General features: G+C 42.6%; 1 protein-coding gene across 1 annotated transcript in view; it reads right to left on the reverse strand.

Annotated features, from left to right (window-relative positions):
* The window catches only part of LOC145391860 (glutamate receptor 1-like), a 537,754-nt gene extending 511,350 nt beyond the window's left edge, over positions 1 to 26,404 (reverse strand). The window contains exons 1-2 of the mRNA XM_080266379.1: positions 26,393 to 26,404; positions 25,660 to 25,686 (exon numbers count right to left, since the gene is read on the reverse strand). Coding sequence (XP_080122505.1) covers positions 25,660 to 25,686; positions 26,393 to 26,404 — 39 coding nt within the window. The remainder of the gene's footprint in view (positions 1 to 25,659; positions 25,687 to 26,392) is intronic.
* Positions 26,405 to 27,771: the final 1,367 nt, after the last annotated feature.

Genomic DNA, 27,771 nt, shown 5'->3' on the forward strand with positions numbered 1-27,771 from the left:
TGTATTGACGAGGGTTTGAAAAGCATCCATACCCGTTTTCAAGCCATTTTTGTTTACGCAGGCACACTCTCTTTATTCTCCCTTTCGCCTATTATGATTCTCTTCCCCTCCCCCTCGTCTCTCTCTCTCTCTCCGTCTGAAAGGCCACATGCACAATAGCATTCGCTTTTTGCAAATCGAGCCTTTGTTGCATGTGTGCATATTATGCAATACCTCTCTCTCTCTCTCTCTCAAAGGCCACATGCACAATAACATTCGTTTTTTGCAAACCGAGCCTTTGTTGGATTTGTGCATATTATGCAGTACCTCTCTCTCTCTCTCTCTCTGTCCTCTTCTTTCCCCTTCCCTCTCCCTCCAACCCTGCCTCCCTTCTCCAGTCTTCTTCCCATTTTTATTTTCCTCCATCTTTCCTTCACCCATTCCTTCCTCCTCCTCTCCCCATTCCCTGCCTTTGTCCCTCTCCCTTTCCCCCAGCTCTCCATCCTCCCCCCCATAAACACCCCCGGAAAAAGAATTACCGTGTTATGTACTCGGCTAATTTCACTGAGTAGTGACATTCATGCTTTGTGTCAAAAACTGAAGGTCATTTTCAACTCCGGTGCCACAAAGCAGACGGCCGTAAATACAGGAAATATAGAATATATACTGATCCGCTACAGCCATTATCAGAGAGAGACAGACAGACAGAGAGAGAGGGGAATTAGGGTCTGGAGGCCGCTTCATACAAGAGAAATTAGCTGGTCCAGGATATTAAAACTTCGAGAAGACAAATAGGCAGCGTAAATGCCACATAATCTAGCTCATTGCTGGCGTTGTGACGGAGGAGGAGGAGGAGGAAAGTGAGAAGTGTAGTAGGCAGGGAAGTTAATAAGGAGGTAGGAGGGAGGAGGACAGGATTGGTCTGAGAGAAGACAAGAGCCGAGACTTAAGTTCTGGACGAGTGGCATCAAGAAAATCAGAGAGAGAGAGAGAGAGAGAGAGAGAGGCGCGTCACGACATATACCAGCGAATATCAACGTTAAGTGAAGTGCGAAGGGTCGGCCAGGAGTCAATGGCTGGGAATCTGGCCATACACAAAGGCATGTATGGCAGAGAAGCAGGCCTGGCTAAGAGAATAGAGGGGGGTAGGGAGGGGGTGGAGGTCGGGGGATGGTGGAGGGTGAAAGGTGAGGTGAATCACGGATTGTGGAAGGTGGGGTGGATCATGGATTGTGGAGGGTGGGGTGGATCATGGATTGTGGAAGGTGGGGTGGATCATGGACTGTGGAGGGTGGGGTGGATCATGGAAGGTGGGGTGGATCATGGATTGTGGAAGGTGGGGTGGATCATGGATTGTGGAAGGTGGGGTAGATCATGGATTGTGGAAGGTGGGGTGGATCATGGTTTGTGGAGGGTAGGGTGGATCATGGATTGTGGAAGGTGGGGTGGATCATAGATTGTGGAAGGTGGGGTGGATCATGGATTGTGGAGGGTGGGGTGGATCATGGATTGTGGAGGGTGCGTGGATTATTGAGTGTGGAAGGTGGGGGTGGATCATGGACTGTAAAGACGATGAGAAGAAGGTATAACATTTCTCTTTTAAAGTAAGAGTAATACAGTAGCAACAACAACACAACTTTCGTAAATGTACAAGGGTTAGCGAGCCAAGATCCAGCTGTTAAGCAGCGATCACCAGCCTGACGAACGGTACGCGAAAAGAGCTTATTACCAGGAATCTGTTATTTTTACTACTGTTACTACTACTGCTACTACTATACTACTACTACTACTACTATTACTCTACTACTACTACTAATACTACTAAGCCAAAGCATTCGTCCACGAATGCGTATCGTCCGCCATCACTAAAAACTGGATCAGTATATAATCCTCAGGCAAAAAAAGGCCTATCATCGCAGCGTCGCCAAAATAAGTCGTAGGATTTCGTTGTTTTCTCCTTAGTTAAATATCGCGCTAGCATTCAGAAGCCTGAAATCTTGGTACTGTGTTAATGAAGGTCATTGGGTATAACAAACCTTTGAAGAATTTCTAATAATAACCCTTTAAATTGCCATTCTCTTCGTTGAAGGTACGATGGAAAATTGTGAATAATGGCAAGCTAGAAGAATAAAGTGGGTGTATTTTCTCTTGCAAAATCTTCATCGGAGCTTCACCACAATTATTAACAAGCAGAATATATATCCCATGATACTGCCCACAATGTTTGGATATAATTTGCACACTCGATTTTGGGATATTTTGGTAACACACACACACACACACACACACACACACACACACACACACACACACACACACACAAAGGTAGCGTGAAATCAGAATAATGGATGAGTGATTAATAATAAAATATAACAGAAATGTGGAATGATAACTGATGAAAAAAAAAGTCTGGTAAATGCCAAAGATAGATATAAATGAGAAAAATAGAGATGGGAGCTCCAACACCGACCAAAGTAACGCTCACCAACCAGACGTCCTTGAAAACTGTGATACTGCCAGATACCAACATTTTCCAATTTTCCAGCTACAAATTGCATTACCTGGAGAACACTGGACTCAGGTCTTCCGGGTAAACTCAAGCTAATTAACTCTGTGCGTCTGCGAGAGTGAAAGAAAAAGGGAAACCTCTCATGTCAGCGGAAAACTTTGAAAGGCTCAAGACCGTGGGCAGTGAGTTGTGAGGCGAGGATATGATGTGACAGCAGACACTACGTTCATCATCGAGGTAGAGGTGATGATGGAGTGGATTGAGCAGTGGAATGCTATCTAGAAGGACGCAGGGACGATCCATCACACATTCCTTATTGCGACAGTCTAGCACGTAATCAGAGTGAAGGAAGGGTATTAGGCGGTAACAGGGGGCCAACTTTGTGATGCGTTGCAGGGCAGCCAGGGCATGGGGAATGGTAGCCTAGTCTATGTCCAGAATATTGATAAATTAATAAAGTTCAGAAGCAATAATGATGTGTATTCGTTTGATTTTGCAGGAAATGCTGGCAAGAGGTTATTTCCTAGTGGTAAATTGGTAATTTTGATATTGTTGGCTCTAATCCCAGTATATGGGCGGGGGTGTTATTGAAGTATAGTTGTTGAATTTGTTAGGTGCAGTTGTTTACACTTCCTCATACCCAATGATGTACCTCAGAAATCTCCTTGCTGTTGCCTGGACACCATACAGCGTATAATTCCCGATCTTGAATAATCCTGTGGGTGACCAATATCCATACCGTGCCGCGTTTGTTTCACTTTGACGAAGATCCCCAACTTCTTTCAACGTAGTTGTTGGGCAGGTGCTATCCGATTGGATGGTCGATTTGACTAGCAACCAAGGAGACTCAGTCTTTCTTCGTACCTAAGGCTCATCGAGTTTTGTGCAACCACGACTTGGTGTTTGCATTGTTGGAGTGGCCCAGTTCCATCAGGTAAAGGCATCAATTATGGTAACGAAGTGGTGCGTTACAATTTGACATACAGGTGCGTCATAGACACGACTGCTGAACCTCTGGGAACGGACCAACTAAAGTGTCCAGAGCCAAATAGAAATTTTTCTTTATTCTTTTTTTTTTTTTTTTTTTAATACTTGTACCCTGCTATTTGGCTCCTAGTTCCGTGTTTTGTGGTGCACAGAAAAGATAAATAGATTCATAGAGTCATGCAAAATCGTAATAATGAATTTGCATTACTCAGAAAACACGTCCTCATATCTTCCGGTCGGTGAAGTTTTACACAAGTAGACAGTTTTTTTCATCTTAGGAGCGATAATCTCTGAAAGGGTAAGACGAAGAAGCAGGAAGAAGCCTAGAAGTACTTCACGAGAGGCCATAGACATACAGTGATTTTTGGCAAAGATCCAGTTCCTCTCTGAAATACGAGATGCAACAATCGAATTTACAGCCATGTTCCCAGTTGTATCCAGGCATCTCGAAATGAACCGATCTTGAATTTGGATCTCTGTTGTCATGTTTTTGTTTTTTCTTGGAGGGAACAATTTGCAGGCTCCTTGCGTTTGGTTCCTTTTTCTTTGCATTTAAAAAAAAATAAATAGGATAGTTGTGAACGCCGCTTTGTGAAACTAACGATGCTTTCCAACACTGACGATAGTTCTGGGCGATGCTCTCCGAAACCAAGCTGTGTTGCCTCGGAAATGGCAAGACACGAGCTGAAAGGAGAGAAAAATCACTGATGTGAGTGAAATGCTGAGATGCCGCCAATATTTTGCCCTGACGCAACACTTCTTGAGGGTAAACGAAAAACCACTTCATTTTTTTTCTTTTCCAACTTAATTCAGCAAATCTTAGTAGTATGTCTCTCTCTCTCTCTCTCGATGAGGGAGTTAAAATTGTTGTTATCGGTGTTAATGGTAGTTTCTCATATATGGTGTGTATGACCATTATAATGCTGGAAACACACACACACACACACACACACACACACACACACACACACACACACACACACACACATTTTTTTTGTTCAACTCTTCCACATTTCGTATTTTCCGCGTTCAGTTTCGTTCGGCGGAATTATTTATTATCATTTATTCATGCAGGAAGAGCTGACCCTTGAGATCGGTGACGTTCAGGTGTGGTCGGGATTATCGTTTCACTTTTAAGGCGAACAGATATGAAACACTTACATAGTATTCTGAAAAAGGTTCTGGGTTCCGTAGAGTGCATCACTAGGTGTCAAAATGTATTGTTCACTTTCCCGTTATTTATCGTTGTGAAGTGGATGGATAATAATGTCAGTAATAGTACAGGTGCGGACAAAATACGGAGGTTCATATTATCGTCAGTAAAGGAAGCCCTCTAACACCTCTTCTTTAGCGTTTGAATTTTGGATATGGCTAGTTAATGTCCATTTGTACGTAATTTATGCAGGGTATGGCGATATTGGAAATAGTTATGCAACATTGTCGAGGACAGTAACGTGAAATAAAAAATAAATCGCTTAGGAAAAGTTGGTAGGGAACTTTCTTAACTGACGAGAATACGGACCAGAGACACCGCCTTGGACCAGCCACGAAAGAACTGGGTCATTTCTGGCTGGTGAGTCACAGTGGGGTGAGTGGGAAAGTGTTAACATCTTCACCTCACTTACCCCTACTTGGTCCCATCCCCCCTCCCACCCCTCTGTAACCCGTCTGCCAGAAATGACCCAGTCTTGTGAGTGTGGGCTTTGGCGGTGTCTGTTTTGTCCGCGCCATTACATATTAGTTTGCTGTTGCCGCCGCACAGACGATGATTTTCAGATTGAGTTAATGTTCGACGCGGATGGGTTAGGAATAGCCTCCATTTTAATCCTGTTACATCTGCAATAATCTCGAAGCAGTATGTAATTATTAGGTAGCAAAAAAAAAAAAAAAGTTAAAACTTATCGAGCTGAAGTGGTTAACAGTATTGGAGTGATGGTTTTGGTGTTAAACTGATAGCTATTGTCGCAGTAGGTAAGACTTGTGTGATAGCTTATCCCAGAACTGATAATGCATTTCTCATTTTTTCTTTATTTTTCTAAATGTTTACTTACTGTATTTATTTATTAATTTTTTTTGTCTATTTCCTCTTGCACTTTAGTTCAGCTGATTTAGATAGGTATTATAGCATATATATATCAGTCAACCATTCAATCAGTCATTTCCTGTGGCACCCCACGGGATGCATAGGGCCTCGATGAACTCTCTCCACCAATACTTGTCTCTTGCCATCTCCTTCAGGTCCTACCAACACTCCTCTCCTGCTTCTCTTTTCATTGTCCTCAACCAGGTTTCCCTCGGCCTACCTCTACCTCTTCTTCCTCTAGCAGTCCACTCTGGCACATCCTGTATTAAACTGCCTTCTTTTCTGTATATGTGCCCCACCCGCTTCCAGCAAGACAGTCTCACATATTAACTGGTTCCTCTCTCGTAATATCCCTTACTGTTTCATTTGTAACTCTGTCTTGCCACTTTACCCCAAGAATCCTTCTCAGTGTGTGTATATATATATATATATATATATATATATATATATATATATATATATATATATATATATATATATATATAATCAACCTTTTCATGGTCAGGTCAAATTTACTTCATTTCAGTTAATGTAACACTGCTTTATCCATCTGAATGTGGGTCAAAGGAGCCCAAGCATTAAGACTGGTATCATTAACTCTCAAGGTCGAGATAACTTAATTTACTGTTACAGCCAACGTTAGACGATTTTATTCTTAGGCTGCAAGGGGAATAAATCTGTTCTGTTATTTATACCATTAACTATTTAATGATGCTGACAAATATAGTATTCTGTTCCATTTGACACCTGACCATCCTGTGTGTCCAAGGAAGCTTAGTGTTATAATGTAGGTATTCTGACAGTGCTGCTGATATTTTGTTATAATATGCCAATGGTACTAATTGCTCTTCTCTTCCCCCAGGTGAGTACTGCTTTGTCCACCTGTCCCTGGGCGTCGCTGTGGTATGTAGTATTTTCTTAGCATCCCTAAATTATCAAGCTGTATTAGATAGAATTTTGTTAGACGAAAGGGTAGATATTAAAAATAGTGGAAGAACAGGACAAGACGGTTGTGTGTAATGGAGACGAGGTGAAAACACGTGGATGTTCTTTTTGTCGAGGATACTTCTGACAAAATGCGACGTTAGACTAATACACACACACACACACACACACACACACACACACACATATATATATATATATATAGATAGATAGATAGAGATAGACAGATTGAACACACACACACACACACACACACACATGATACTGTAGAATGATTACCTTTATATCGCTTCACTACCGCCCCGCTTCTCCCGCCCGCAATTTTTTTTAGGGAAATGTTTACTAAGAAAGAAATACTACTACTACTACTACTAATAATAATAATAATAACAACAACAACAATCGAGGTATTGAAACTGCATCTTCCACCTCGAGTACCGTATCATTTTAAAGTGACATTTAGTAGCTTGTATGGACCCCGATAGCTCTGACTTAAAAATGAAAAAAGTTTAGTAATACGCTACAAAATTTAAGTTAGCACAACAGTGTTTCCCAGTTTAGGATGACCAGTAATACTCCATTGTAACAGTTTCATTGCGATGATGTCCGGGCTATTTAATTTACCAAGAGATTTGTTTACTGTTTGGCAACCTGTCATAACGAAGGGGTTCAGTACAATGAATCCTTTAGAAACACTTCAGTACGATGACGTGTATTACTTTAGTTTATTACTGCTACCTCCGCATTACTGCCAAATCCTTCCAGTTAGAGGACTGGACAGGCCAGTCTCACTGAGTTATTTAGTCGTCCTGAGTTGCTGAGTAATCAACGTACTTCAGCCATTCCCACATCAGGAAACACGTCCAGGCTCACATTCTCGTACCGCGGGACTTAGCTTTCTGGCACCAGCCAGCAACAGACAAGCTGCAAGGTGTAACTGGATTTGTCATGTAGTTGTGTTTTTTATGAGGATCCGGCAAGAAACAGCATGGCTGTTCTAGTGTTAGTTAGCATAAAGGAGGCTTATCGAACCTGAGGGGCTAGGTATGGCCTTCATTAGCTCATTCAGATCGCAGTTACCGAATTGTGGCAGTCTTTCTGCATTTCCAAATTTATTTGTGTGGCATATTTCACAGCATAGCAGCCGAGATCATTGTTGTTAAAACTGCTACCGAGCAAATTCATTTCAAGTTGTCAGACAGACATATTTGTGGCAGCACATGAAGTCGGGGTCCTATGACTGTCGGCGGAATAAAATAGTTTTGTATGAGATGGAACAGAATATTATAGTTGTGTTGATATAAGGGTATTAACACTCAGGTTCCTGGTATTCATTCGAACTGAATAAATCGTCTGGCGTTACTTGGAATAGAGGTCTAGAACTGTCCCAAGCATAAGGTAGTTAATGGAGATCTCCACAGCTGTTTACTATGTGTTGAAGTAATGAAACATTCACTGCGGTATGGGGGCCACATCAGATAGTTATAGCCACCGCAATAGAATTCTGACCTGAGGACCCTAATGTTCAGTGAAATACTAGGGTGATTTTCTCGTCGGTTAACGAAGCTAGCTAACACCTTTTTCTGAGCGACTTGTTTTGCGTATTACTCCATCCTGCCCTATTCTGTTACATAAATCCTTTTAACATTACACCACTTTGCATAAATAACATGCACAAGGATATGAAGGCCATAACCAAAAATAAATCGCTAAGGCAGAGGTGCTAGGGAGCCTCCTTAAGCTACGAAAATATGGGCCCTAGAGTCCGTTCGCCCCTCCTGTCTCTGTTTCATCACTGGGTTCATAGATGCTTAGATGTGACTTGGTATATCGTCTGTTGGGTGGTAAGAAGCACCTTTGTCCACTGCATCTCCTTCAAATGTGTCTGAATCCAGCAGTGAGGAGGCAAGGGAGGCGAATGGGCTTGTATTTGACTGTATCCCCCACTCACAATTTCCTCCTCCTACTCATCTTTCCCCTCGAGACCTACACACCCATATAGCTTTGAATGGTGGGGTGTGTGTGTGAGCTCCCTCTCGCTCTCTACCTCTCTCCGTCTTTCCCCCCTCCCCTCGCCCTGTCACCCATTCCCCTTGAGACGACTACCGCCATAGATGTGTGTGGTTCTTCTCACTCGCTTTCTCACTCACTTTTTCTCCCTCTGTCTCCCTGCCTTTTACCCTCTTTCAGGTGCAGTCCCACCTCATCACTCTCATCTTCTCCCTATCTCCCTACAACACTCTCTCACTTCCATCTTTCCCTCTCTCTTTACCACCCTCTGTTCATTCCTTCCCCTGTCGTTTAATTCTCTCTCTCTCTCTCTCTCTCTCTCTCTCTCTCTCTCTCTCTCTCTCTCTCTCTCTCTCTCTCTCTCTCTCTCTCTTTCTCTATCACAACCACCACCACCACCACCCCCACCCCCACCCCCACCTGCCAGTGTGGTGAGATAGATATATGTTCCCTGGTGAAATCACGCCATCCCATCCACCGTCCATCTTCACTCACACCACCACAACATTCCCGCCTAACCACGCACACCCTTGGTATTTCTCGCAGTATCTCATTTCTCGTCTGATCTCGCTACATCTTACCTTATCTCGCCTCTTCTTCTCTTATCCCGTCTGGTTTTGCCGCTTGTCTCGTCTCGTCTCGTCCAGCCATCCTTTCTGCCATTCATCCTCGTCCACACCTCCTCACAATTTGCGCCTTAGCACATAGTCACTTGTCAGTGCTTGGTATATCTCGTCTTTTCTTGTCTGATCTCGTTGCTTCTTGGCACATCTCGTCGGATCTCGCTACTTCTTGCCATATCTCGTCTGATCTCGCCACTTCTTGCCTAATCTCGTCTGATCTCGGCACTACTTGCCATATCTCGTCTGATCTCGCAACTTGCCATATCTCGTCTAATCTCGCCACCTACCGCCTGATTTCACCACTACTTTCCTGATCTCGCCACTTATAGCCAGATTTCGATTTTATTATTATTATTATTATTATTATTATTAGTAGTAGTAGTAGTAGTAGTAGTAGTAGTAGTAGTAGTAGTACTTGCCTCCTCACTCATTTTCCCACCACATCTCGCAGTATCTCAAATTTTCGTTGCTTCTTCCCTGGTCACGCCGTTTCTCCCCGTCACAGTCCCACGCCACTTTTCGGAAGATCTCGCGACTTTTCGCTATATTTCGCTTCTCGCCATATCTCACCACCTCTCGCGGTATCTCGCCGCCTCTCGCCACTTATGGCCATATCTCGCCATTTCTCGCCACTTCCTGCCATAGCTCGTTACATTTCGCCACGTCTCGCTGCTTCTCGTCAAGTCTTGCCATTTCTCGCCAAATCCTGCCACTTCTTACCTTCATACACCATCAAGGACACTTTAAAATTACTCTTCCTGATTTTTGCAATATTTCCTCCCCCCCCCCTCTATCTCTGTATATATATTGTTACGGAACAGAGAAAGATATTGTACACTTTAAGTGAGAATACTAAAAATCACTACTCTCCCTCAAAGTTCCAGGTTCAAAACCAAAGAGTTAGGTAAAATTACAAGTTAAAGTTTAATGCTTAAACTAACAACAAAACATTCAGGACTCATAAGGATAATGTAATGGCAAAAAACAGGTTAAATTATATGGTTAACTGCAATAGCCTCTATTAACATGAAATTAGCAAGAGTAAATTTACCTAAGTCAGCCCTGATAAAATGAAAATACACTGGGTAATGCTCAGTTAATGCAAGATAAATTATTACAGATACTAAATAGTATTAAAACTGGCTGACAAAATGAATCCTACACAAAATACAAAAAAAAACTCATTAGGCCTACAAATCAACACCTTATGCTATACAGTACAAGGAAAAAATACAATAACAGTTATACTCAAATTACACAGCTGCTAGATGGTAGGAGATTTCCTGAGCACTCACAACAATAACTGTACAGGGGAGGACAGAGATGTGAACAAAATGAGGAGCAGATCTAAGTGGCAATTAATGCAGAGACCGAGCTCATTATATAGGGGCCGGCAGAGCTTGATACAACTTGTAAGAAGGACGCGCAAATGAAGCCATGGGGACAAAGAGTTGACAATCCCGCTCTGAACAACAGAAAGGACGACTCACTCTACTATAACGGTAGAAGGGGGGGACTGAGGCAGAACACGCTCGTGATCAAACATGCAGCATAGTGTGCATTAGAATTACACAAAGGATGATGAAATCGTAGGCTATGCAACACCTCCCCACAAAGAAAAAGAAATTTACAAAGGAAATTTCTTATTACTCTAAAACAATCTGTCTAAAGTCTAGATAAGCAATCTGCAATAACATTTTCTTTCCCCTTGACATGTTGTATGTCTAATGAATACTCCTGAAGAAGTAGACTCCATCTTGTCAATCTCTGATTTTTATCTTTAAACTTACTAAGGAATTTCAGTGGGTTATGATCGGTATAAATGACTATGGGGTCAAAACCAGAACACAAATAAAATGAAAAATGCTGTAAACCCAAAATCAAGGCCAAAAGCTCTTTCTCAATAGTTGAGTAGTTCTTTTGAGGTGGAGTGAACTTCTTACTGTAATAAGATACAGGGTGTTCAATACCCTGATCATCCTCTTGCAGCAAAACAGCCCCAGCTCCTGTATCACTTGCGTCAACAGCCATCTTAAAAGGCTTAGCAAAATTTGGAGTAGCGAGCACTGGCTGACTTAATAGGATAGCTTTAAGTTTGTTGAAAGAGGATTCACAGTTATCAGTCCAGACAAATTTAACTCCCTTTTTCAGTAGGTCTGTAAGTGGTGATACAAGAATAGAAAAGTTAAGAACAAATCTCCTGTAATAACCTACCATTCCCAAAAATCTTTGTAGCTCTTTCCTACTTTTAGGTCTGGGAAGATCACTTATAACCTGAACCTTAGCTGCTGGTGGTGCAACATGTCCATCACCAATTACGTACCCAAGGTACTGAACTTTAGCTTGACCAAACTCACACTTTGATAAATTAGCTACAAGATTAGCATGAACCAAACGGTCAAGAAATTTACTGACATGGCATAGGTGATCTTTCCAGTTGTCAGTGAAGATTAATACATCATCAAAATAAACAACACACCCTGCCAAACCCTCTGTTACAACATTCATGAGCTTCTGGAATGTGGCTGGTGCATTCTTCATACCATATGGCATTACGGAACATGCAAAAGTCTTTCCTAGTGTTACAAAACATGAGATCTCCCTAGCACGTTCAGTCATAGGTACTTGCCAGTATCCCTTTAACAAATCAAACTTACTTATGTACCTAGCCTTTTCGATCTTGTCTATGCAATCTTCCACGCGAGGGAGAGGGTAAGTGTCTGTTTTGGTTATCTGATTAACACGTCTGTAGTCAATGCAAAGCCGCTGTGACCCACCTGGCTTAGGGACTAGAGTGACAGGAGAACTCCACTCGCTCTGACAGGGCTCAATCATCTTGTGGTCCAACAGGTAGCCAAGCTCCTTCTCGATGAGAGGAACTTTCACTGGGTTCACACGGTAAGGAGGCAGTTTAATTGGCTCTGCGTCTCCAACATCGACATCATGCATCAACACAGTGGTTCTTCCTGGAGTAGCACGGAACACTTGCGGGTACTCCTGCAGTAATGCCGAAAACTCCTGCCTTTCCTTGGGAGGTAGATGAGAAAGCTTAGTCTGGAGATCATTCATGATATCAGGATTCTTCCCCAAACTATCACTCAGGCCCATACTGCATGGGAGAGCTTCACTTGTAGACTCGGGTGGAACACCTACGGTGCAGACTGGGTTATTTTCGTCCCGCCTGTGATATAACTTTAGTATGTTGATGTGACATAGTTGCTTGTTCTTTCTACGATCTGGTGTGGCGATGACATAGTTGACATCACTGTGTTTCTTCTCCACGAAATAAGGACCACTAAACTTGGCTTGAAGAGGTTGCCCATGAACTGGTAGCAGAATCAAAACCTGATCTCTTGGCTGAAAGTGGCGTAACCTGGACTTCTTATCATACCAAGTCTTCATCTTCTCCTGAGCAGCTCCTAAATTCTCTCTCGCCAGCTGTAAAGCAGTGGACAGCCGTTCTTTGAACTTCATCACATACTCCAGCAGGTTGACGTCATCTTCCTCCGACAGCCAGCATTCCTTGAGTAACTTAAGGGGTCCTCTTACTTCATGGCCAAACAGTAGTTCAAAGGGTGAGAAGCCCAGTGATTCATTTGGAGATTCTCTTGCAGCAAACACAACGAATGGAAGACCTTTATCCCAGTCTTTCTGATGTTCCAAACAGTATTTCTTGAGCATCGATTTGAGTGTTTGATGATATCTCTCCAACGCTCCTTGGGTCTGGGGATGGTAAGCTGAAGACGTGATCTGGGTGATGCCCAACTCTTTCAGAGACTGCTTGAAAACATTCGACAAGAAATTACTTCCCCGGTCTGACTGTACCTCCTTGGGCAGACCAAACTTTGTGAAGAACCCTAGCATTTCCTTAACCACGTTCTTTGCTGAGATATTTCCAAGTGGATTGGCTTCAGGATAACGAGTAGCCATATCAATCAGGGTCAACACATAAGAAAATCCTGAAGAAGTCTTAGGAAGAGGGCCCACAATATCCACCAACACACGGGTGAAAGGCGCCTCAAAAGGAGGAATGGGAACTAGAGGTGCAACCTTTTCGGTCTGATTTCACTTCCCCACAACTTGACAGGTGTGACAAGACTTACAATACCAGGAAACATCCCTGAAGATACCTGGCCAGTAGAAGTGTTTCAAAATGCGTGCCACAGTCTTCCTCACTCCAAGGTGTCCTGCCAAACTGGAAACATGAGCCACTCTAATGATATCCTGCCTACAAACACGAGGGATGACAACTTGATGTACAACCTCCCATTCACAGTCGGCTGATGCTGTTGGGGGTCTCCACTTCCTCATAAGTACTCCTGACTTTACATAATAACAAATAGAAGCACCGGCTGACTCTTCTTCACTGTAAGCAGAGTTAGCTAGACCCTTCAACTCAGGGTCAGCATCCTGCAACTCAACCAACTCTTGACGAGACAAATTATCACCACTACGGGGTACTGCCTCATCTGGTGAGTGGTCCAAATTAGCAAGAAAAGTGTCAGCTAGGATAACATCATCATCATCATTATCCTCTAAATCACCAGTAACTTTAGACTTAGCCCTAGTGACATCACATGCAGGGAACACATCAGGGACATCACAATCCTGGGTCGCAGCCACTGGCTCACTAGACAACTGAGGAGCTGGACACACTTGACTTCCACCAATATCATTTCCAAGTAAGAAAGTTACACCTGACATTGGGAGTGTCTCAACCAAGCCAACCATAACGGAACCATTAACAAAACCAGACTCTAAATTCACTCTGCACAGAGGGACAGAGAAGTAATTATTCCCTACACCTTGTAAGATTACAGTTTCATCAGAGGAATTAACATTAGAGCCTAGAACACTGGTCAGCATAAGGGATTGGCAAGCACCTGTATCACGATATATTTGAACTGATTTCCTGTCATTACTGTCCAGAGGACTGACAAAACCGTCAGACAGGAAATTAGCACATGAACTCTTGAGAGTGTCACCCATGTTACTGCTCAAAAGAGGAGCTCCATCCTGAGAATTTAAGTTACCCCTCAAAGCAGGTTCAGTTAACTCAGTTAAAGCATTCTGGGAACTCTCAAGAGTGGACACTAGACCAATTGACTGAATATTTAAAGACTCCTTTGTGTTCACATCACGCTGTCTCCTGAAACATTTCTCCGTAGTATGACCAAGCTTACTACAATAAGTACATTTACTTTTCTGAAATCTAGAGGTGGAGCTGGTATTTACTTCCTGAGAAACATTATCTTTATTCTCTTTCCTGTTACCTGTACTCTGAGTAGAGGCAACGTACTTACTCTCAGCTTTCCCTTTTTCTTTAGAATATCTCTTGTGAGTGAGAACATATTCATCAGCTAAAACTGCAGCATCAGACAAATTATCTATTCTTTTCCCATCAAGATATAGGCTTACATCTTTACTAATACACCTCTTGAAGTTCTCCAGCAAAATCATCTGCTTAAATTTACCAAAATCAGAATCCACATTCTTAGAATTTAACCACTGCTCTAACAGATCTTCTTTGATTTTTGCATACTCAACATGGGATTGCTTATCTTGCTTGTAAGTTGTCCTAAATTTTACTTTATAGGCTTCAGGAACAAGCTCATAGGCCTTAAGAATCAAGCTCTTAACTACATCATAATTATCAGATTGATCCTGAGGCAAAGATGCATAAGTTACTTGAGCTTTACCGGTGAGAACAGTTTGAAGGAGTACTGGCCAATACTTTTTGGGCCAATTAAAACCTGTAGCTACCCTCTCAAACAACTGAAAATACTTTGTTAACTCAGATTCATTAAAAGGAGGGACAAGTTTAACATTTTTAGCCACATCAAAATCATCAGAGCTAGATGATCCAGTTCCACATTGTTTCATGCGATACTTATGGTCTGCCTGAATTCTAGCAATTTCAACTTGTGCCTCAGCCTCCTTAGAACGTGCCTGAAATTCAGCCTCCTTAGCACTTGCTTGAAATTCAGCCTCCTTAGCACGAGACTCCGCCTCCTTAGCCTGAGCCTCCTGCAGGGCTAGCTGTAACTTAGCTAATTCAATCTGCGTTTGCTCATTTGGAGGAGTTACATTAAACAAGCTTTCATTAATCATGTCAACAATTTGATCTTTAGAATGATGAGAGCGAACAGCAATTTCCAATTGTTGAGCAACAAGCTTAAGTTCATTCTTTGTTCTGTTTTCTACATCACACACTGTTTGCACATTTGACAAAAAATCTTTGGCTTCATCAAGTGTAGTAATAGTAGACATCATGAATAAGTAACAGTCATAAAATATCAAGCAATATCCTTATGATAATATCCTGAATATCCTGATATGAGGTCGCCAAATTTATGTTACGGAACAGAGAAAGATAATGTACACTTTAAGTGAGAATACTAAAAATCACTACTGTCCCGTAAAGTTCCAGGTTCAAAACAAAAGAGTTAGGTAAAATTACAAGTTAAAGTTTAATGCTCAAACTAACAACAAAACATTCAGGACTCATAAGGATAATGTAATGGCAAAAAACAGGTTAAATATATGGTTAACTGCAATAGCCTCTATTAACATGAAATTAGCAAGAGTAAATTTACCTAAGTCAGCCCTGATAAAATGAAAATACACTGGGTAATGCTCAGTTAATGCAAGATAAATTATTACAGATACTAAATAGTATTAAAACTGGCTGACAAAATGAATCCTACACAAATTACAAAAAAAAACTCACTAGGCCTACAAATCAACACCTTATGCTATACAGTACAAGGAAAAAATGCAATAACAGTTATACTCAAATTACACAGCTGCTAGATGGTAGGAGATTTCCTGAGCACTCACAACAATAACTGTACAGGGGAGGACAGAGATGTGAACAAAATGAGGAGCAGATCTAAGTGGCAATTAATGCAGAGACCGAGCTCATTATATAGGGGCCGGCAGAGCTTGATACAACTTGTAAGAAGGACGCGCAAATGAAGCCATGGGGACAAAGAGTTGACAATCCCGCTCTGAACAACAGAAAGGACGACTCACTCTACTGTAACGGTAGAAGGGGGGGACTGAGGCAGAACACGCTCGTGATCAAACATGCAGCATAGTGTGCGTTAGAATTACACAAAGGATGATGAAATCATAGGCTATGTAACAATATATATATATATATATATATATATATATATATATATATATATATATATATATATATATATATATATATGTAAAGTAACTTTTTATCCAGGATTTTTTCTCTATATATCGGAAGATTAATTTGATCAGGCTTCAGTTTCGTTCCTTATTAGTTTATATTTTGAGTCAACATTTTTGGCCTCCATCTCGGTACTTTGTTTATAATTGGCATTGTTGGCAGTGGGTCCTTTGCAGTTCATATGAGAGAGAGAGAGAGAGAGAGAGAGAGGCTCATATTTCCTCATACTGTGTTTTCCAGCCTCTCAGTAGGTGAGGCAGCTCCTTATATACATCCCGTCAGGAGTGATAGCCAAGAGGTCTCTAGGGATCACCCCCACCCTCTCTCTCTCTCTCTTTCTCTCTCTCTCCTTGTCGTTTCCCTCTTTTATTTTTCATTTTTGTTCCTCTTCTCCTCCCCAGACATCCCTCTGCCTCTTTCCTTTCTTCCGATTTTCTCCTAGTTTCCTCCCCATTTCCTTCCTTTCCTCCAACTTTTCGTCTCAGTTCTCTCTCCTCCTCTTCTTCTTTTCCTTCCCCTGTTCCCTCTTTTCCTTTCCCCTCTTCCCTCCTTTCATTACACTTTTTCCTTACCCTCTTCCACTAGTTTCTCCTTCTCTTTCTCACATTCTTATGTTTCTCTCCCCTGCACCCAAGACCTCTCTCCCCCCTTCCCTCACCCTCCTCTTCCCTCTTTCCTCTCCTCGTGTCCATCTTGTCCTCTCCTCTCTTTCGTCGTGTCCTGCATTTTCTTCCATTTTGTCCTCCCTCTCTTCCATTCATTCCTCCCCTTTCTTCCCCTCTCTTCACTCTTTTCCTCCCTTCTCTTCCATCTCTTCCTCCCCTGTCTTTTGTCCTTTCCTCCCCTCTCTTCCGTCCTTTCCTCTCCTTTCTTCAGTCCTCCCTCCCCCTCTCTTTCGTCCATTCCTCCACTCTCTTCCATCATTTCCTCCTCCCCTGTCTTCCGTCCTTTCCTCTGATATCATCCATCTTTTTCTCCCCTTTATTCCGTCCCTTTTCCTCTATTCCATCTTTTCCTCCCCTCTCTTCCATCCTTTCCTCTTTTCCATCTTTTCCTCCCCTCTCTACCATCCTTCTCTCCCCTTCTCTCCTCCCTCTTTTCTTTCCATATCTACCCCTTTCCCGTCGGTTCTCTCCTCTCAGTGGTTCTCTCACTTTCCCCGTCCCCCTTCACCATCACTTCTAATACTATTGGTGGAGAAGCATGGCTGGGGGAGAGGAGAGAGAGCAGGAGGGGAGAAATAGGTATGATAGAGTGGGGGAGAGTTGGAGTGACAGTGAGGGAATGTGACTTGGGGGGGAAGGGAGAGGGGAGAGAAAGCTGGAGAGGGAGAGGGTAGTGGGAGAGGAAGTGATGGAGGTGGAAGTTAAGAGCGAAAGTGAAGGCTGGGCACGAGACTCGAAGCTCGAGAGAGAGAGAGAGAGAGAGAGAGAGAGAGAGAGAGAGAGAGAGAGAGAGAGAGAGAGGAGCAATGTCAGTGCAAAAGATGCAAAAGATTTAAGAAAGGTTATGAGAAAGGAAATAAAATCAGGATATAGGAAGAAGGACGAGAGGGGTGGAGGAGCAGGAGTTACGAGGACGAAGATAAATGATAACGAGGAATAAGTGTGATGTAAAGGAGAAAGAATGGTGGTAAAAATGAAACTATCTCCGCCTCCTGTGACTCACTCAGATGAATAAAATCGTATGGTGGTAGCTTTAATAGAATACCGTTCGAGTTGTCCTAACCATGGGAGGGTGATGGGTGACATTAATCATCTGGCTTCTATGACTCACACTCAGCTGGATAAAATCGTCTGGCGGCAGCTGTACCTTCTGCACATTTCCCTTCTGTATTACGGTTCAGCACCACCGCCCTCAGCCAGGCAGCCCTAGTGGCATAGGTTACCGCTGGGCTAAGCTAGGTTAGGTTAGGTTAGGTATAGATAAGGTTTTCCTTAATACAAGAAATTTTGCTTGGGAAACACACAGAGCACATGCCCGAGAAAAACCTGTGATTAGTTTTGAAACGACAGGGCGAGCGTTATTCCTGGCTGACGTTCCGGTGGCGGCGCTGAACCGTAATACAGAAGGGAAATATGCGTCCCGACTTTAAGGTTAAGCTCCTTCACTTCGCTGCCGTCTTTCTTAATTTTCCTCCTGCTGACTCCAAGCCACCTTACTCAGCTTAGAGGACGGAAGACCGGTGGTGGAAATGGAGTGATAATCCCTTCATCCCGATGACGTATTTTATAAAGCCTATTCTTGTTACTTCCAGAAGGTTTTATTCATCGTTCGGAGAGACTTTCTGAACAGACGGGGATCGACAAAACCTTAATTCATCCCCCACTAAAGACCCTACGTAATTGCTGCAAAAATCGTCGTGGTAGCAAGAATAAGTAAAAAAAAAAAAAAGATATACAGGTCTCAACTACTTCATTGCATTTATATAATTACTTGCTAAGCAGTTAAGTGAAAAAAAAAAAAAAAATAGCACGGATAAAAGTACATACGTAGAAAAGTGGAAGAGAAAATTATAAATGCCTGAAGAAAATATAAATGCCAGAAATGGGTCACTGGATTCAGGGGTTTAAACTCGTACACTACAATGATGTTATTACTAGCTTAGCAGGTAATGGGAAAAAAAAAAAAAAAAGAACACGAGCAAAACTAAGTACGCAAAAAAATACCCGAGAATATATGAGCGCCGTAGAAATAATTTTACTTCTACCGGAAAACCAAGAAGAAACACCACTTTGAATACTGTCGTGATAAGAAATAGTAAAACCATCTTTAAAATCACCTGACTGTGAAAAAATACCAGAAATGGTGGTTTGGAAAAATGACTACAGAATGTTAGACAAGATTCTTGGGAATTTACCCAGAAAATATAAGAAAACGTTGCCTTGAAGACTACTGTACGTACGAAGAAAACGAAAATGTCTGAAAAGAAAAGTGAAGGGACAGAAGGAGTGATTGAAGCCTTTTGGTTTTTCATGTTCTGAATTTTCCTTTTGTGATTATAACTTGGTTTGCTGGTAACTAGAAGGTGCCCAAGTTATTATCAAACGTTCTGTTCAGGGTAGATTTGTTTTACTCCAGTAACCCTAACCTTTGATCAAATCAACGTGAGGTTTTGAGGACAGGTCTCTCAAACATTATACTTGCCTTTCCTCTCTTCAGTATCAAAATTTACAAAAGAAAACCCTGCATTCTTGTCAATTAAGAAAGATCTCTGGTGTCTTTCCTTGCCAGTTTTTGTATATGGTACGTTCAACCATCGTACCGTGTTGTTCCTTCAATCTGTGTCGATTTTCAAAATAGGACATACGACATAATCATAAGGTGTAATAAGAATGATACACCGTAAGGGAAGAGCTGCAGGAAATTTCCCTGAACTTTAAAGAAGAGGAGCCATGGCTTAGGAGTGAGAACATACCTGTGAACCAACGAAACTAAAAGACATGTAAATAGTCTGCACCAAATCCTCTTACGTTAAACTCCATTGTTGCGTGACGTATTATAGAGGGAAACTGTGAAGTTTAGGTGTAAAACTGGTTGTGTGTCTGAGTGGTCTTGTTTTGTCGGTATGCATTAATCCTTAACCCTCGTCTTCCCTTCCATTTTCCTTCCAGCCAAACCTAATCTTATTTGGGACGGAATCGATGGTGAGTTTGTGTGTGTGTGTGTGTGTGTGTGTGTGTGAGAGAGAGAGAGAGAGAGAGAGAGAGAGAGAGAGAGAGAGAGAGAGAGAGAGGATTTATATAAAGTATTGAAGAAGGACTGGAAAAAAGGAGAAAATTAGTAGAAATAAGATGGAAAGGAAGAATTGATAGGAAGCCTCGTAAATCCACTGGACTAAGGATTACAGCATCATGTAATCCCCCACTGGCCTTGCTGGTAATTGATGGGGAAGTTAGTGTGAGATTCAAGACCCGTTAGTGGGGATTGGTAGGGCTAGGTAATGAAATTAGGATGGGAGAGTGATTGCTTAGGTTGCACTGCATGGTGGTGGTAATGGTGGTGGTGGTTGCAGTAGTGATGGTGGTGGTGGTATTGGTGGTGGTGGTGGTGGTGGTAATTATGATGGTGGTAGCAGTATTGATGGTGGTGATGGTGGTGGTGGCGGCATTGGTGGTAATAGTGGTGGCAGTGGTAGCAGTGTTGATGGTTGTGGTGATGGTGGTAATGGTGTTGGTGGTAGTAGCAGTATTGGTTTTGAGGGTGGTGGTGGTGGTGGTGGTAACAGTATTGGTGGTGATGGTGGCAGGAGTATTGGTGGCTCTGGCATTGGTGGTGGTGGTGGTGGTGGTGGTAACAGTATTGGTGGTGATGGTGGCAGGAGTATTGGTGGCTCTGGCATTGGTGGTGGTGGTGATGGTGGTAGCTGCGATGGTGCTAGGGGTGGCGGGGATGATGGCGGTGATGGTGATAACAGTGGTGATGGTATTGGTGGGGTGATGCTGACTGTGTCGCTTCTTTTCGTCAACATTAAGTCTTCTGTGGAACCGGAGAGAGAGAGAGAGAGTGATTGCCGTTATTGCATCTCCTTCATGCTGGTCAGGTATGAATCAGGATCTGGTGTTTGCAGTGAGCGTGATGAATGTGAAAGTCGATTTACTGCATTAGTTGTGTGTGTACAGTATATCTTCAGCGTATAATGGCGGGGTGCGAGTATATGCTTTTGCCCCAACCACTTCAGTACCATAATGTATTTTCATGAGATTTATTTTTGATTTATTCTTGGTGTTACAGGACGACTTGATCAGCATTATATACATAGGAGAACACCGGGTGGTAAAAAAAAATGGAGTCTGTGAAGTATATCCTGTGTTGGTCTATTTATAGCAAGATGAATAGCTTAGGAAAAGGTGTTAGGGAGCTTCCATAGCCCACGATGGCGGTATAGTGGTATTGGTGATGGTGATGATTGAGGTGATTATAAAATGCAGAGAACGGTAATAATACTGATGGTGAAATGATAATGATGATGATGGTGGTGGTGGTCGTGAAGGTGAAGATAGTGGTGGTGATATGGTTTTGGAGGGGCTATAATGTTGCTGGTCATAGTGATGATGCAAAGGATAACTTTAATTTTATAATGATGATGGTGGTGTCTGTGGTAGTGCAGATGATGGTGATGAAAATGTTAGTTGTGTTGATGACGATAATAGTGTTTGATATTGATGGCGATGGTACTGGTGGTGATGAAGATAAAGACAACAGAGAGAGAGAGAGAGAGAGAGAGAGAGAGAGAGAGAGAGAGAGAGAGAGAGAATGTTGGAAGTACGAGTAATAGGGTAATAATGGAAATACTGGTGGTGGTGTTAACTGTGATAGTAAATATGACAGTGATGATAATGGCAGTGAGGATGTTTAGCTGATATATACTTTAAGCAAAATGGCATATTCGAACGTGCCGTCGGGTCTGTTAAACAGTTTACTCCGATGTCGTTTTTTATATTGTTTTAGTTTTAACACCGGACTCTTTTATTCTGTTTGGAGAGACTTTTCGAACTAGAGGAGAGAGATATTAATCCTCATTAAATTTTGGAGGAGATAGATATCACCATCATTAAGTCCTTCAGGTCCGTCCCATGTTGAGTGGAATCGTCTCACAAGGAAAAAATTAAGAAAGTGTGTCATAGAACTGAAGGGATAAGCATTTCTAATAAGGAGGCCTTGATATGACCTCCCCGTAATAAATATTGGTATTGGAAATGATGGTGATGAGGAAAATGACTGTATTGACCATGGTGGTGATGGAAATGCTGCTGCCGATAGTGGTGTTGATATTGCTGATGGTGGAAATGATGGTGTTCGTGGTGGTGATGAAAGTAACTGGTGGTGACGATGATGATGATGATGATGATGATAATAGTGATGATGGTGACTAAGCCTATGAGAAGAGTATAATTGTGAGGTGTCTGGTACTGGAATGAAAATGATAGTGGTAATGGTGAGAGTGAGCGAAGATTAAAGTAGTAATAGTAAAAATGACAGTGGAAATGAGTGATAATGGTGATGGGGACTAGGCCAGTGATAAAAGTATAATGCTGATAGAGAGAAAGGTGGTGGTGAATGTAAATGTGATGATGGTGATGAGGATATTGATGAGAGTGGTGCTGGTAATAATGGTGAAAATTATAGTAGTGATGGTGAAGACGATGGTGATAATAGTATAGTGTTTGGGTATAGTGGTAGGATGGTCAGTCTTGGGGTGGAAATGATAGTGGCGATGGTGAATAAAAATGATTATGATAGTGGTGATGTTGAAAATGATAGTGGTGGTGATAGTGATGGCGATATGATGATGACTTGGGCAGTGATGACAGTATAATGGTTATGGTGATTAAAGTAGTGAAGATAAAGGTAATGGTGAATATGATAGCGTTAATGTTAAACATAGTGTTGAAAATGACAGCGAAAATGATAAGTGTTGATGGGTCTGGTGACTAGGTTTATGATAAGAATAGTGATGATAATGAAGGTAGTGGAAGATATAGTTAATGTAGATGATAGTGACTGATGTGAATGATGATGCTGAAGATGGTGAAAATGACAGTGAAAATGATAGAGGCGATGGTGCTGCTGACGGCCTATGATGAGTATAGTGATAATGGTGAAGAAAACAGACCTGAATATGAAGTTAATGGAGATGATAGTGGCAATAATGTGGATGGTGATGCTGACGATAGTGAAAATGATACAGGCGATGGTGAAAATGATGGTGATGAAAGTAAAGGTGGATATGAACTTAGTGAAGATGATACGAGCAATAACGTGGATGGTGATGCTGAGGGTGATAAAACTGACAGTGAAAATGATAGAGGCGATGGTGAAGATGATGGTGATGAAAGTAGGGGACGATATGAAGTTAATGAAAATGATAAGGGTAATAGCGTGGATGATGATGCTGAAGATGGTGAAAATGATTGAAAATGATGAAGATAATTGTGAAAATGATTGTGATGGTGAAAATGTCAGTGAAAATGATACAGGCGATGGTGAAAGTGATGATGAAGATGGCTGTGAAAATGATAGAGGTAATAGTGAAAGTAATAATGGTGAAAATATCTGTGAAAATCTAGAGGTGATGGTGAAAATGGTGGTGTTGGTGGTGGTGGTGGGTAGGGTCCTGAACAGAGTATAATGGTGGGGTGTCTGGTGCTGGAGGCTGTGAAGTGGCCATACAGCATCCCCTTTACTGCCCTTGGCCCTGGCAGTAACAGAGAGAGAGAGAGAGAGAGGATTGTGTGTGTGTGTGTGTGTGTGTGGTTCTAGTCTTAAACTCCCAAGCGGCTACTCCTGACCACTCAGCTGATAACCTACCCCCTCCCACACACAGACGTACACATTCTCTCTCTGTCACACACACACACACACACACACACACACACACACACACACACACACACACACACACACACACACACACACACACACACACACACACACGTCCTCCTTCCTTTTGCATTGTCTCTCCACTTTATATTTTACCTGCATTTCCTCCTTCTCTTTACATCCTTTCTCCCTGACTCTTTCCTTCAGTCTGTCTTCCAGTCTATTTATTTCCTACTTACCTCTCACAGCCTCTCCTAAGTGTCCATTCTCTGCCTCTTTTCTTCTCTTTTCCTCTCTCTTTTTCCCTCTGTTTTCCTCCGTCTCATCTTCGTTGCTCCGTTCTTTTCCTTGCTTTGTTACTCTCCTCTCCCATCTTCTGCCTCTTTCCTTCTCCATTAACCCCTCCCGCTCAGTTTTATGCCTCACTTCTCTCTCTCTCTCTCTCTCTCTCTCTCTCTCCCCCCCCCGTGTGTCCCAGTTTCCTTCAGTCAGGCGTCCGTACCACTGCCTCTCTCTCTCTCTCTCTCTCTCTCCCACCCACGTTGTGTCCCAGTTTCCCTTACTCAGGCGTCTGTCCCACTGCCATTGCTAGCCATTCCTCACTAATTGATGGCCAACTCAATAGCCTCACATATTCTGTCACTCCCTCCCTGTCTTTGGCCCCCCCCCCTCTCTCTCTCTCTCTCTCTCTCTCTCTCTCTCTCTCACACACACACACACACACACACACACACACACACAGGGGGGGGGAGAGAGAGAGAGAGAGAGAGAGAGAGAGAGAGAGATTTCTAGCGTCAATACTCTATATATTGTGGCTTGAACCATCAACAGAAACAACAAAATTTTAGGTATGGAGAAGTGTCTTTGAAACACCCGTTGAAATAGGTTATCATTTAAACCACAGAAAATGTTGTTCAGACTCCACCCCCTCTCCCTCCCTCCCTCCCTCCTCCTCTCTGGATCCATTTTCCTTCTCGCCTCACCGCTATTGTGGTGGAGTTGGGAAGAGAATTGAAAGATGGAGGCTTGGGGTTAATACTTATCACCTACACGAGGGCCACTGGGGCAGGGAGTCAGATTTTGTCAAGGCCCAGTTTTCCACTATAATACGGCAAAGTGATATCGATTTCACTTATAGGATTCCACAGTTGTACTTGCTTGGTGAAGAAGGACAAGGAGAAACAAGTTTTGTCCAACAGTCTGACCGGCTGGAGAGTTGAACTTGATATCATGTAGTTGCGAGCTTGATATGCTACCACTGCACCACTCGTGGAATAGGGGGAAGCGTCGCAGGGGGGGAAAGGAAGGTGGTGCGGCGATGGGGGGGAGGGGACACTATAAATCCGTTCAGTCCTCGAGAAGAAAGCCACTCTGGCCTCCCCTTTTCCCCGTCTGTCTTGGAATTGGGTGAGAGAGGGCTTTTTGGTGCGAGGGGTGGGGAGGCTGAGGCTGGATTGGATGGGGAGGGGGTAGATGGATGGGTGGGGAAGAAAGGTATGGCGGGGGTTGGTGAGGAATTTGCCTTGATGAACCCTGAAGCAAGACTTATTGGCCTTGTCCTGAAGATAGTCAGAGAATTCCTCGTGTCGCTGTGTGTGTGTGTGTGTGTGTGTGTGTGTGTGTGTGTGTGTGTGAGAGAGAGAGAGAGGGAGAACTAAGAATGAATTTCCATCGTTCCCTTAAATCTGCACACACAATATCTTTCCCTGAGTTTTGCGTACATATCACCTCGTCATTGTCATAACAGTGGCCTTATATTGTTTCTTCTTCTTTGTCCTTTACATCCCACATTTTATTGCCTTAAGACATTACACTTCACATGCACGAAGCACATGATTTCTCTTTGATACGTAAAGCACCTTCTTTGTCAGTAGGAGGCAGCATCTTTAACCCACATGAGCAGACACGTTTGTGTGTGTGTGTGTGTGTGTGTGTGTGTGTGTGTGTGTGTGTGTGTGTGTGTTCCGCAGCGTACTTAAAACTTTCCGTAAGCCGTAAGGATTTGTTTGTATGCATGTAACTGTAAAACTTTAAAGATTTCTTACCCTAAAATGGATAAGTACATATATTATCGCAAGGATGGTATGCAGTTTTCGTCTGATTTCGAGATCAAAGCTTCATATATTTCTACCTGTCCTTATTTTATGTGCTAATAATCTCTTTGTTCTTTGCAGGTAAGTACTGCTTTATCAAACTGTTGCTGGGAGTATCGATGGTATGTACTGAACTTATTTGTTCATGTATGTACGTCTTTGTTGGTTTTATTTTTTGCCTACATGCATCTAACCCGTGTTCATGCGGACAAAGGAGGAGGCTGTCTTGCACGTCTGCTATACCAGTTTATATCTGTGATGTTGTATTATATTACCTTATGTCACTTATGCAGACAGGTAAAAATAAAATGCAAGTTGATAACGTGGTGTAAGAAACAAGTTGAATCCATAAGGAAAAATAATGTTTGAAAACCTCCTGAGCCAACGAGAGAATGATCCCAAGTGTATGAGATGAGGTAGGGGGGGGGGGCACCTTGTGTTACTACCTGCTGCCGTATTTGTGCCGGGGCTCGGAAACTGTTGTAGCCATTGTTTATGACTCATTTTTTGTTAAGAATATCCATTAGGAGATTTATGTTGGACAAAACAGTGCCGCCAGTGTGAATATTTTAGATCCGAGAGAGCCACTTGGGATAGCATTTATGAGGCTTAAAATAAGTAGTTTTGGTTTACATCCGAGATCATTCGTGAATGAAGGAGTTTATTTTGTAGGTAGCAGTGCCCTGAATACACTCATGTTGGAGGAGCCATTTTGCTCAGTGATAGGTAGTATTAAGTGTTAATAGGTTCTAAGTAAAAACCAAGGTCCCTGATCTCACATTTCTTTTTGTGTGATATATCGGACTTTGGGCATCGACTAGACGGCTTGGTCCTTGTGACTCAACAGTCCTCCTAAGCACAGTCAATCATACTTGGTTTGTGGCTGCATTTATAAAACGGGTACATGTATTTTTGCCTTTTTGGATTTTTCGTGCAATAGTTTATTATTGTACTGTGAATGAATGTTGTGTTAGTGTTAAATTCATCAAAATGATGACAACTTTTGATTTAGTTTTTGTTTAAGGTGATTTCAGTGAGAGGCGACCTCGTGTAGTGATTGAGTCAAACGAGGTGTTACGAGTATCTTATGTGTTCTGTCGGTTTCTTGTTCTTGTTTCTTGCCCGACAGTCTCTCCCACAAAGGAAACTGGCCATTCTTTCCACCATCTGGCTGCCACAGCTTTCTTTTACCAGCGGCTCTGTCTCGCCCTCGATATCTCACCACCACTGCTTCCCTACAGCCACTGTCACCATTTATGTCTTCCTTCGTTACTCTGTCCACCTACTCGCTCTTGCCCTGCACTTCCTCCCCACTTCCAGCGCCTTCATTGTGTGTGTGCCTTTATACTCGCTTCTGCGAGGGATTTGATCGTGTACAGCTTTCATGTTTCCTGCTATTCAAATATAGATTACTACACTTTTTTTTTTTTTTTTTTTTTTAATCATTGCTTCTCCTTTACATTGCCATGATCTTAATCCTTGTCGTCGTCAACATCATCGCCATAATTATCGTTTGCTTAGAATAATCCTGTTAGCGTTTATTGTCTCTCCGTCTCAGTCTCATCATCATCATCTATCCTCGTCGTCCTCCTCCCCCAGTAGCTTTACCTTTGACAGCGGGAGAATCCTGTTAGTCACCACCACATCTAACAACCCGTCTCTTCCACGGCCCATCTATTCTACAACTCGTTTCTGCTACAGCTCACCTCTACCAGCTCTTTCTGTCTCTTTCCTCAGCCTTTCTCGTCCCTAAAGACAGCCCTTAATTTTATCTCCATCACAGCCCTTGCCCACTACAGCCCTTACTAACATCCCTGTGGTCTAGCCGCGGGTCGCTCAGTCTCCAGTTTACAGATTTACCTTTTTGCCTGTCCCATGTGCTTCGAGGAAATATTATGAGTTTCTGACACAATCCCTGTCCTTTCCCGCTACATCCTTCCGCACCGCCACCACCACATCCCTGCTCTTCACCATAACCCTGACGTTCTCCACCACCTCCTGGCCCTTCATCA

Source organism: Coenobita brevimanus, chromosome 1 (assembly GCF_032717465.1).
Source record: "Coenobita brevimanus isolate Jiangsu-jjx chromosome 1, ASM3271746v2, whole genome shotgun sequence".
NCBI classification, from domain to species: domain Eukaryota; kingdom Metazoa; phylum Arthropoda; class Malacostraca; order Decapoda; family Coenobitidae; genus Coenobita; species Coenobita brevimanus.